General features: G+C 41.1%; 1 protein-coding gene across 1 annotated transcript in view; it reads right to left on the bottom strand.

The window, feature by feature from the left end:
- LOC126199586 (uncharacterized) overlaps positions 1-13363 on the bottom strand; it is a 51077-nt gene that overhangs the window by 24080 nt on the left and 13634 nt on the right. The window contains exons 2-4 of the mRNA XM_049936511.1: positions 9551-10523; positions 572-655; positions 409-454 (exon numbers count right to left, since the gene is read on the bottom strand). Of these exons, the coding sequence (XP_049792468.1) occupies positions 409-454; positions 572-655; positions 9551-10480 (1060 nt within the window). The 5' untranslated portion in view covers positions 10481-10523. The remainder of the gene's footprint in view (positions 1-408; positions 455-571; positions 656-9550; positions 10524-13363) is intronic.

Below are 13363 nucleotides of genomic sequence, written 5' to 3'. Positions count from 1 at the left end.
TGTTGTAGAGGCAGCATATTTGCTTGTTTCATTTCAAACATGAAACTCAAAATATTTGTCACAAATTGGTAAATTACAATGACTGAAGAGACAGGGAGGTTTTTTTTTTCTTGGAGACTTAGTTAAAATAAAAATCTCAGATACTTATCCTAGAACAAAGTCAGTGGTTCTGAGCCACAAAGAGGAAGCAGCTATGGATGGCTAAATGTGATGAAACACTAAATCAAAGTCATATCTGGCTTATGTGCACAGAAAAAGGAAAAATCTGAAACTGGAACTACACATTCTTAAAAGACTGCTGTTCACAGGTATCTCCCACTAATTCAAATCAAGAAAGGCAAGAACATTAATAGATGAACATTAATGGATTAATATTACTGTACAACAGACTGTGTCCATTCAACTTACCTCTCATGTCATTAGGGAAAGTCTGCGAAAGCATCATTTTATTGTTCTGTAAAAAAATGTATGTATATATATATAATTATTTACCACAATACAGTCACAACAAATCAGTATTTTTACTAACATAAGAACTGTAAAGGGGTGGAGAAGCTAGAAATACACATACCTTCTCACTGATATCTTCATCCATGTTCGATATATCAGTATAAGGTGACCTTTCCTCTTCAACGGACTGTTCTGCCTTCACAATCTGCTGAAATAGAAAACTGCATATTTAATTTTCTATTTCACAACCTAAATTGAGGATGGAATGATTTTCTAATGGAAACAGCTGCTCATTATATAAGATCCTTATTAACTATATGTCTAAGACTGTAATTATCAACAGATTACCTTTCCTTTCTCGTCATTACACTTCATACACACATGAAGCAATATATCATATAATAAAATGTCCTTAAAATTATGCCTTGACTGTTTACACATCAAAAAAAGTTTTGCATCACCCCGATTCCCAGAACTCCTGAAGACAGATGTTGACTGTGGATATTGTATATCACAGACACAGTCTCTTTGACTGTTCAGAGATGTCACTAACCCCGCCCAAAGATGTAAACAACCTTGCATGAACAGCACCTATTAGAAGGAGGGGGTCCGACAGCCGATCAGTTCCAGTCATTCCACTAGGAAGTAGATACACAGCTCATGTGGTCTGTAGTTCAACCATGCCTAGACAGTCAATACCACAGTTCGATCGTGTCCGCACTGTTACTTAATGCCAGGAAGGGCTCTCAACAAGGGAAGTGTCCCAGCATCTCACAGTGAACCAAAACAATGTTATTCGGACATGGTGGAGATACAGAGACACAGGAACTGTCGATGACATGCCTTGCTCAGGCCAGCCATGAGTCACTACTGTACTACTGCAGTGGATGACTGCTACCTATGTATTATGGCTCTGAGGGACCTTGACAGCAATGCCACCATGTTGAATAATGCTTTTCATACAGTCACAGGGCATCATGTTACAACTCAAACTGTGCACAACAGGCTGCATGATGTGTAACTTCAGTCCCGACGTCCATGGCGAGGTCCATCTTTGCAACCATGACAGCATGCAGCGCGGTACAGATGGGCCCAACAAAATGCTGACTGGACCGCTCAGGATTGGCATCATGTTCTCTTCACTGATGAGTGTCGCATATGCCTTCAACCAGACAGTTGTCGGAGACGTGTTTGGAGGCAACCCAGTCAGGCTGAACACCTTAGACACACTGTCCAGCGAGTGCAGCAAGGTGGAGGTTCCCAGCTGCTTTGGGATGGCATTATGTGGGACCAACACACACCGCTGATGGTCAAGGAAGGCACCGTAATGGCTGTACGACACGTGAATGCCATCTTCCAACTGATAGTGCAACCCTATTGGCAGCATAGCTGTGAGGCATTCGTCTTCTTGGATGACAATTCATGTCTCCACTGTACACATCTTGTGAATGACTTCCTTCAGGATAACGATATCACTCGACTAGAGTGGTCAGCATGTTCTCCAGATGTGAACCCTATCAAACATGCCTGGGATAGATTGAAAAGGGCTGTTTATGGACGGCGTGACCCACCAACCACTCTGAGGGCTCTACGCTGAATTGCCATTGGGGAGTGGGACAATCTGGACCAACAATGTCTTGATGAACTTGTGGACAGTATGCCATGATGAATACAGGCATGCATCAATGTAAGATGATGTACTACTGGGTATTAGACTACTGGTGTGTACAACAATCTGGACCACCACCTCTGACAGTCTCGCTGTGTGGTGGTACAACATGCAATGTGTGGTTTTCATGAGCAATAAAAAGGATGGAAATGATGTTTATGTTGATCTCTATTCCCATTTTCTATACAGATTCCGGAACTCTCGGAACTAAGGTGATGCAAAATCTTTTTTGATGCGTGTATAAATGCTATTTACTGTATATACTATATACAGGGTGAATCAAAATTTGTGCACTCAGATGCTACATTGTGATTACTTGTGTACTAACAGAAAAAAATGTCTATAAACAAATTTCATTCTGTGTATATTTTCAGTAGAAAATGGATACCAAAGAATGCTAATCTGGCAATCACATGTATGACAAATATCTTTAACAATAGTATGTACCGTGCTGCCTAGTTAGTGTAGTGTGTTGTGTTGAGTTTAACATTTTTATTTTTTTAAATTTTTTCCCCTGACCAATGTTTCTTAAGCAATATGTATCTCACAATTTTTTTTTCAAAATTGAACATAACAATCACATGTCAGAAATATCAATAAAGAGTAATGATCAGTTAAAAATAAATTACTTATCGTAGTGGTGAGCATGGACTCAAGACAATGCCATAGTGTGATTTGCATGGTTGCAAGAAAACAACCAAGGAAAAAAGGAGCAGAGATAGACTAACAGAAGAGGAGTGGAGTTGGTTTCTTTTGCTCTGAGGGAAGGGGTACAACTGAAGAGAAGGAAAGCAATCCCAACAATGTACTGAAGACTGAAGGGCTCTTTTGCATGGAAGAGAACACAGTAAACATTTAAAGACATAATATGTGTTTAAAAGAGGAATAATAGAAATAATTGTTCTCTTATTTCTGTATTAATATTAAACAATTACAAGTGTTTTGTTGAAACCTGCTGTACAACATTCATGAAGCCAAATACCATACCCTGTAGTCTAAAATAAGAAAATAAAATAAAAATTAAGGCTAGAATTGGAAACAGACCCTTGAACTCAAGAATTGTAATGCAAAAATGTACCCAGCACACTAACTGGGCAGAACAGGTAGAATGACAGGTTGAATGACAACACTTGTACTTGTGACTACAGTATTCTCAAGTTGCCTTTCTTTGATATTCAGTTTCTACAAAAAAAATATGCACAGGGCAACATTTTGTTAGTGTCATTTGTGTACTGTTAGTATTCAAAGAATCACACTTGGTGTCCGAGTGCACGAATTTTGGTTCATCCTTTATATACAGGGTACATCATAACTAATGGCATACACACATACAGTTTAAAGTACATGATAATACAAATAAGGAAGTCTCAGTAAACAAAGGTTCACATGTAACCTGTTTGTGAAATAATTGTGGCGTCATGGTTCCAAAGGATTCCAAGAGTTGAACATTTACAAGAGTGCACCAATGCCTCCGAGAAACTGGGAGCTTTGCACGTGCTGCAGGAGCAGGAAGGGTGCACTAATTACATCTGTGCTTGAAGATGTAGTGCTGGAAACAGTCAACTTGCCACACAAATTCCTGGAATTAGCCACAATAGTGTTTGGAGAATAATGCATTGCTGTGCAATGTACTTGTACCACCTCCAATAAGTACTGTGTACGTTCCGTCAGCATACGCAGCAACAAGCTGTAGGCAACCCTACTTTGTTGACATCATTTTATATACATGTTAAGCAGGGTTCACTCATGGTGCTGTGTTTGATTACCACAATTCTCATATTTGAAGTCATCTGTGCTCCAACCCACATGCTGTGCATGAGTCTTCCTATCCGTGACTTTTCTCATTGTATGTGATCATCATCTTGGGCTGTAAATGCTACCAAACAAACTCAAAGTCAAGAATTACCTACTGTTTCTGTGGCATCACCTTATAGGACAATTTGAGGATGTTCCCTCAGAGCAATGACAGAGGATGTGGTACATACATGATGGAGTACCAGCACATTTTGCTACTATAGTGAGATGACATCTAACATGTCACTATGGCCAAAGATAGATTGGGCATGCCCTCCAAGATCACCTGATCTGAACCCCAAGGATTTCTATGTTTGGGGCCACATTAAAGGTGTAGTGTATGCCATCCAGTTAACACAGTTGAAGAAACAGAGCAGAGATTTGTCAATGCTTGTCAGGAACTTTAAAATGATACAGGCATGTTTAAAAAGATTTGAAACTCACTGTATTGATAGGTATAGGCCTGCATCCAAGTAAAAGGATGACAATTTGAGCACCTCCTGTAACTATGAGTACAGTCATGTAATTGTTGTCGAGTTCATTCAAAACACCTGTACTTCTATCAAAATATCTCTAATAACTTTTCTTGATGTTGTACAGCATTGTTCCATTTTCCTCAATGGGATTATGTTTACACAGAATCAAGTCAGTTGTGGCAGATACCCACAAAATCACAAATTGTTCATTATGGACCTAAGTTTACTGAGACTATTTTGCTACCAGTATTGTGTACTTTCAGATGTATGTGTTTACACCATTAATTATGACACATGCTGTATAAACCTCTAGACACAGTGTCCTGTCTAGGGTTCAGATTGGAATTTCATGGTATGGTCTAAAGTCTCTGACAGGTTGCTGGCAAATTTCATTCAAAATGAAATGAAACAGAACACCTGGACTCGCAGATGTAAATTCCAGTTATCACTGATGCTCATAATAAACAGTTTTAAGTCTTCAAGTAAATGGACTGCTGGTAATGTTCTCCGAGATTAGTAAAGTTACGAAAATGCTTCATATGAAGAAGTAAACAATGTTTGATAGTATACATTACAGAAGCAGCCTACAGTAACTCCATGTGCCTGTTCATTAGGCTCTGTCCATATCACTGAAAGCTCTCCTTCACAGTAGGATTTTCAGCACACTATGGGTAAATGAATCAATGGCACACTTCACAGCAACAGTTTGTTAAATATTTGTTTCCTGGGGAAGCATAGAACCCAAGCTCATTGGATGTATGAGGGTTGTTCAAAAAGTAAGATGACTTTTCAAATTGTGCGGGCAATGTAAATGTGTGTGTGTGTGTGTGTGTGTGTGTGTGTGTGTGTGTGTGTGTGTGTGCGCGCGCGCGCGTGCGTGAGCGAGAGAGAGAGAGTGTATACCTGTCTGCTATTCCCCCTAAGGTAAGTCTTTACGCTCCCGGGATTGGAATGACTCCTTACCCTCTCCCTTAAAACCCACATCCTTTCATCTTTCCCTCTCCTTCCCTCTTTCCTGATGAAGCAACCGTTGGTTGCCAAAGCTTGAATTTTGTGTGTATGTTTATGTGTCTATCGACCTGCCAGCACTTTCATTTGGTAAGTCACATCATCTTTGTTTTTAGATATATTTGATTATTGATTTTTTTTTTTGTTATTTTGGTGGACATGTCCGAATATACACTCCTGGAAATTGAAATAAGAACACCGTGAATTCATTGTCCCAGGAAGGGGAAACTTTATTGACACATTCCTGGGGTCAGATACATCACATGATCACACTGACAGAACCACAGGCACATAGACACAGGCAACAGAGCATGCACAATGTCGGCACTAGTACAGTGTATATCCACCTTTCGCAGCAATGCAGGCTGCTATTCTCCCATGGAGACGATCGTAGAGATGCTGGATGTAGTCCTGTGGAACGGCTTGCCATGCCATTTCCACCTGGCGCCTCAGTTGGACCAGCGTTCGTGCTGGACGTGCAGACCGCGTGAGACGACGCTTCATCCAGTCCCAAACATGCTCAATGGGGGACAGATCCGGAGATCTTGCTGGCCAGGGTAGTTGACTTACACCTTCTAGAGCACGTTGGGTGGCACGGGATACATGCGGACGTGCATTGTCCTGTTGGAACAGCAAGTTCCCTTGCCGGTCTAGGAATGGTAGAACGATGGGTTCGATGACGGTTTGGATGTACCGTGCACTATTCAGTGTCCCCTCGACGATCACCAGTGGTGTACGGCCAGTGTAGGAGATCGCTCCCCACACCATGATGCCGGGTATTGGCCCTGTGTGCCTCGGTCGTATGCAGTCCTGATTGTGGCGCTCACCTGCACGGCGCCAAACACGCATACGACCATCATTGGCACCAAGGCAGAAGCGACTCTCATCGCTGAAGACGACACGTCTCCATTCGTCCCTCCATTCACGCCTGTCGCGACACCACTGGAGGCGGGCTGCACGATGTTGGGGCGTGAGCGGAAGACGGCCTAACGGTGTGCGGGACCGTAGCCCAGCTTCATGGAGACGGTTGCGAATGGTCCTCGCCGATACCCCAGGAGCAACAGTGTCCCTAATTTGCTGGGAAGTAGCGTTGCGGTCCCCTACGGCACTGCGTAGGATCCTACGGTCTTGGCGTGCATCCGTGCGTCGCTGCGGTCCGGTCCCAGGTCGACGGGCACGTGCACCTTCCGCCGACCACTGGCGACAACATCGATGCACTGTGGAGACCTCACGCCCCACGTGTTGAGCAATTCGGCGGTACGTCCACCCGGCCTCCCGCATGCCCACTATACGCCCTCGCTCAAAGTCCGTCAACTGCACATACGGTTCACGTCCACGCTGTCGCGGCATGCTACCAGTGTTAAAGACTGCGATGGAGCTCCGTATGCCACGGCAAACTGGCTGACACTGACGGCGGCGGTGCACAAATGCTGCGCAGCTAGCGCCATTCGACGGCCAACACCGCGGTTCCTGGTGTGTCCGCTGTGCCGTGCGTGTGATCATTGCTTGTACAGCCCTCTCGCAGTGTCCGGAGCAAGTATGGTGGGTCTGACACACCGGTGTCAATGTGTTCTTTTTTCCATTTCCAGGAGTGTATATTCACAGTTTCAAGTGTACAGCATACTTTGTTTGTTTTTGACAGATAGAAAGGTTAGATGTATTTTAGTGTGTGACTTTTGATTATTATAAAAAATGGAGCAAAGAATAAACATCAAACTTTGTGTGAAAAATGGAATCAAGTGCTTTAAAACACTTGACATGTTGGCAGTGGAGTCTGCTCTAAAAAAAAAGTTTACAAGTGGTACAAGCTCTTCCAAGATGACTAACAAGAGGCCAATGACGAACCTTGCTCTGGACATCCCAGCACATCAACATCATTCAGGAGCTCTTGAAGGATGTCAATGATGATCCTGGTTTGCTCAAAAGGGTCTTAACTGGTGACAAAACATGGGTTTACACTTATGACATTGAAACCAAAGCCCTTTAATCCCAATGGAAGCATTCCAGAGAGCCAAGACGAAAAAAAGCACGCAAGTTCAATCAAACGTCAAAATTTTGCTCACTGTTTTTTTTTCCAATTACTGTGGCATAGTGCATCATGAATTTTTGCCTCGCGGTTGTATGGTCAATAAGGAGTATTATCTTGACCTTATGTTCTGTTTGCGAGAAGCAATATGCAAAAATCGTCCAGAATTGTGGAAAAACAATTCACGGCTTTTGCATCACGGCAATACACCTGCTCGTTTGTCGTTACTTGTGAGAGATTTTTTTGTCAAAAACAACATAACAAATCATGCCTCAGCCACCATATCCACTAGAGTTTGCCCCCCGTGACTTTTTCCTGTTCCCAAAACTGAACAGACCTATGAAAGCATGAAGATTTTCAATGATTGGGGTAATAAAAAATGCACCACTGGAAGTACTCAAGGCAGTACCAGAAAGTGCTTATGAGAAATGCTTCTAGGATTGGAAGAAGCATTTGCACAAGTGTATTGTATCTGAGGGGGGTTACTTTTAAGGGGAAAACATTAATATTGATGAATAAATATTTTTCATAAAACATAAGCACCTTACGCTTTGAAGACACCTCATATGTGTAATATCTACTTTTGCCAATCAGAAAGTAAGACTAAAAATGATGCAGAATAAGAAATTCACTGTCATATGATAATCTATCAGCTCTGCAAACTGAAAGAGGCATTACTCGGTAAGTTAATAAAATTCACAAAAAATTATATTTTCAAAAAGGAAAGACTACGCACATATGGCAAAGCCCTTTCTTAGACTAAAAAAAGTGTGAGATGCCATGATGGAGATAAGTCTTCAGATTTATCTTGCTGAAATTAACAATTGGCACAGGGTTCACTTGATTGTTCCACGATGTAGACATTGCTCATTTTTGTCTACATTCTCTGCTTCATACATTTTCCTCCTACTTATCATGAAACCTGGAGCTAAGACGACTCACTATTATCACACTTTTAAAAGCCTACACTTAGTTGTCATTGTTTTTACTCAGTGATCTGCATTTGATGGATGAGACAATTGTAGAATATGTCAATTATTCAATTTAATTACATGACACTTGTGTGTGTGTGTGTGTGTGTGTGTGTGTGTGTGTGTGTGTGCGCGCGCGCGCGCGCGCGCGCGCGCGCGCGCGCGCGCGCACATTTGTGTGCATCTAGGCATGACAACTAGGCACACGTTAATATGTATGCATGCCCATCTGTCTTGTTTTTTTTACCAGCTTTTTTTTTTCTCCTCCTCATTGCTACTTGGCTTTGCGACACTGCATGTGTTTGATAACTTTTTAAAAATTATTTAATAGATGTCAAGGTCATCACTGATTGTTAAAATAGTTTAAAAATAAACTTTGCTATTGTAATTTTGGTCTTTAGCAAATATAAAAAAGAACACTCCTTATTGACCATACAACCCCGAGGCAAAAATTCATGATGCACTACACCACAGTAATTGAAAAAGCAGTGAGTAAAATTTTGATGTTTGATTGAACTTGGCTTGCTTTTTTCGTCTTGGCTCTCTGGGATGTTTCCATTGGGATGAAAGGGCTTTGGTTTCAATGTCATAAGCATAAACCCATGTTTTATCACAAGTTAAGACCCTTTTGAGCAAATCAGGATCATCATCAACATCATTCAAGAGCTCCTGAATGATATTCATGTGCTGGTTCTTCTGATCAAAATTGAGGAGTTTTGGAAGAAACTTTGCCGACACACATCTCATGCCCAAATATCGTATTTTAGCACAGGTCAAATCATAAAATTTTCACAATTATTCACTTAACTGCAGTAATGGATTTTAAAAATAAATAATTCTTACAGTAAAAGGGGCAATAAAGATGTATTTTAAGAAGTTTTATTTTCTTCTTGGACCTTTCAAATGCTAACTTTCACAGTTTACAGAACTACTCCTCTCTACAGGTTTTCCCTCCATCAAGAGGATGAATTCTGAAACACTATCATTACTGATTCCTGTGTTTCCATATGGTTTTGTGTATGTTTAGGTAACATTTGAAATAAATATTATGAAAAAACACTGCATTATTTTTAGTATTACAACATTACACATATTTCTGAGAAGGCAGTACACAAGCCTTATTACACCTAAAAATAAGAGACAAATGCAGACAAACCCTGTCAGTATCAATATCTGATCCATTGGAATTCACGCGTTCATGGCTGTCAGGTTGACATACGAGAGACATCGGCTGCTGGGAAGAGTCAGCCTGGCCTTGTCCCTGTCCGAGCACAGTGCGAAGTATGGGTGTGTCTCGACTCAGCAGGAGGCTCTGGAGTTTCTTGCGTTTCAGTGGAGACATGTCTGAAGCCGCATCGTAGCAGCCTCCAAGAACACCAGCTGCTGCTGCATGTGGGTGACTCGGTGGGGGAATCGGTGCCGGATGGTGAGGCAAGGGCAGCCCCGGAACTGCCCACACTGGCAGTGACAAGCGTCCCCCACCTCCTCCGGCACCAGTTCGTTCTCCGACTGGGGATTTACCATACAGATTGTAAGGTCCGGAGCGATCGAAGCCTGCAGTCGCTCCTGAAGTTGCCCCCGAAGGGTTTGTCGGAGAAACACTGCTGTGTGGAGCCGCCGCAGGTGTCGTGGTACCAGGTGGGGAGTGAGCGGGCCCCACATCATCAGGACGACGATCGTGGCTGTGGCCATGTACGTGGCCGTGTCGTCCAGCAAGAGGGCCATTTTCTTCGACGAGACCCTTGACCTTGAGTGCCTCAGCTACTTTTAGCAAGGCAGCCAAGTGATCTTGTGCAACATTCACTTCACCTCGGTACATGTACTCGAGTATCGCCTTCATCTCACCATACTTGACGTCCTTGAGCACTACGACTGGGTGCTGGCACGGCACTTCAGAAAACAAGGATTGAAAGTAGGTAGAACACGCAGCCAACACCATTTTGTGGCATTTGACTGAAGTTCCACCCTCACATGCTAGAGTAACATCTGTGAAAGCTTCACTGCGGAGGAGATCATCAAAAACAGCCAGCAAATTTGCTCGATGGTTGTTCCAACGTAGACAGTACTGTTGAGATGTGCTCCCCATTGTGGACGGACCCGTTGCTACCTCAGGGACGACGCAATGATCTCTGGAACAAAAGTTATATGTTCTTAAGACCAAATACCAATTTCAAATTTCAGAAGATGGATAAGAATATCACAGGAAGATTTCAGTACAAAAGTTGTTTAACTGTCTACAAACAACGAGATACTGTTTACAATTATATTAAATTAATGCAGCAGAAACAACTGACTCGTGTGTAGTAAAGTTCATTAATATCAACAGATTTACTCTAATACTCTCATTTTACCTATAAGTATTTAGATCATGAGGCCCTCTCTTACATCTAAACATGTAAATTTTATTAGTTTATCATACATAGAATATAATGGGAATATGACTAACACATAACAAAAATGGAAATGAAATTTTTAGATGTATAACAAAACTAACATTAACACAGAATAACAAAATAATGCACTGTCAGTTCCAGTAATGGAATACAGCTTCAGTTGGTACTCTGGACCCAACAAGACATTTTATTTACAGACAGTAAATCATGACAGTTCCTTCCCATGTATGGTGCTGTGCACCCTAGAGCAGACACTGACAGAAAATAGGTGACATATCCAGAAAAGTGATGTCTGAGACAACGAAGGTCAAATATGAATAAAGCCGTTGTTGGATGTGATCCAGCACCTGAATCATCTGCCAATGTATTAAATAATAGAGTACAAGATGGCAAATGGAGACAGAGGAATTATTTCCCACACCAAGAATTTTCCCTGAAAATTCTCACGTAACACAATGTAACATCAAAATTGAGACTCAGAATGAGCTAAGACAATGCTGGAGATTTACCATATAGCATGGACAGCACTCAAACTGCTTGGAGAACTTAAATATTGACATCTTTGCTTAAAACAGGAAACAACAAAAGCACAGTCAGAAGCTCTAATAATGGCTGCACAGTATCAGACCTTATGGATGAAGAACTGTGAAAAAGTAATAACAAAAATCATTAAAGACGATAGATCTTTACTTTTTGGAATACACTCTGAACAGAAACAACACATAGCTTCAGGCTGACCTATATTGGCGAAGAATGACTGCTATAAGAAGCACAATAATGCATGCTCATATCTTCACTGGCAAACATGAAATGCAGAAACTGATGTCAGCACCATCATTAATGGTGACCTGATATCAATACCACAGAACTTTAAAGAGTGTTTTGTCTAAAATCCCAGGATGTAAAAAATACAGTGAAATACAAGAAATAGCACAATTCTGAACCATCAATATCAGAAGTACAAAATGGTGAAAGCACTTAAGTCATCAAGCCCCAGGAAGCTGCAAGCAACCTGAAGCAGACTTAGCAAACAGTATTATCTCTGTTGTGAAAAATGAAAATAATGATAAACACACAATGACACCAATGTCACTGTTATTAGGATAACAGAAATACCATAAAGAAAACACAACCTAATAAAAACAATAAGCTTACATTTCAATCACATGCATGTAGCAGTATAAATGGTGGCAGAAAAAGTATCACATGCTTTAAAAGGATGAACTGTTGTATGAGAAAGAAAGGCTGATGATGGCAACTGATTAAGAAGTTAGATGACAGTAGAAAGTATTTCAGCTTCATATTTTGAGTGCGAGTGACCTTGGTTCATACATGAATCATAGGGTAGTTTCTTCACTGCTGAACAGAAGCAACAGAAATGAAGAATTTTTCCATTTTATATGCTGCTATGAAGAATGCTGAAGATTAGATGGGTAGATCACATAACTAATGAGGAGGTATTGAATAGAATTGGGGAGAAGAGGAGTTTGTGGCACAACTTGACAAGAAGAAGGACATGTTCTGAGGCACCAAGGGATCACAAATTTAGCATTGGAGGGCAGTGTGGAGGGTAAAAATCATAGAGGGAGACCAAGAGATGAATACACTAAGCAGATTCAGAAGGACGTAGATTGCAGTAAGTACTGGGAGATGAAGAAGCTTGCACAGGATAGAGTAGCATGGACAGCTGCATCAAACCAGTCTCAGGACTGAAGACCACAATAATAACAACAACATGGTCATGATATCAGATCTTGTGCCAAACTTATCACAAATTGATGGATATATCCCAGAAGAATTGCCTGGATGCATCTGCCCTCCAAGCTACCAAATGACAAGATCTCCATAGCTTAAACAGATGACCCTGCAGGTATCAAAATCATTCATGATCAGTTCAAGCCAACTGCATTTTTCACTGTCCAGCTTGTTTAATTACATTATAATAGTCAAGATTCAGCATATCAAATTAAACCACGTCATTATTTCATTTATGGTGGAAATGTGTCTTATAATGTTTACGAGATTCAAGAGGAAAATGCAGTTTTCAAACACCTGGTTTTCAATGTGTTTTCTGTTGAATCAAGGTGTTTATTCAAGTACACACATATTTTTTCATTGTTTTTTGTGTTTATCAAGTGTCATCTACAAAGCTGGAAAGAATCAATTAATTAAAACTTTCCTCACATTCAATAAATAAAAATGGGGTAAGCCAATCACTCACCTCTCAGCCTGAGCAAACATTCACAAACACATGATGCAGGTGTGTTTGGGTGTATGTATGTGAGAAAAAGTGAAGCCGCCAGTAGTCTCTGTGCTGTTATTTGTTTCTATGCATCAACATGAATCAGCTACAAGTCAGTGGTTGCCTGTCTTCATTATTATGATTTACACTTTGAAATTTCTTGTAACACTTCTTCACAATCAGTTTTACATTCCTAAGTAGCCACTGAGAAAGCTTTTATTTTTTAAGAGAGAGAGAGAGAGAGAGAGAGAGAGAGAGAGAGAGAGAATCAGTTTCTCTGTACATGGTCAAGAGAGAAAAAGAGGTGGCAAATTGGAAGCACAGCAATTTACTT

Source organism: Schistocerca nitens, chromosome 8 (assembly GCF_023898315.1).
Source record: "Schistocerca nitens isolate TAMUIC-IGC-003100 chromosome 8, iqSchNite1.1, whole genome shotgun sequence".
NCBI classification, from domain to species: domain Eukaryota; kingdom Metazoa; phylum Arthropoda; class Insecta; order Orthoptera; family Acrididae; genus Schistocerca; species Schistocerca nitens.
The sequence above is the reverse complement of the archived record's forward strand: the minus strand, read 5'-3'. Positions and strand labels throughout refer to the sequence as shown.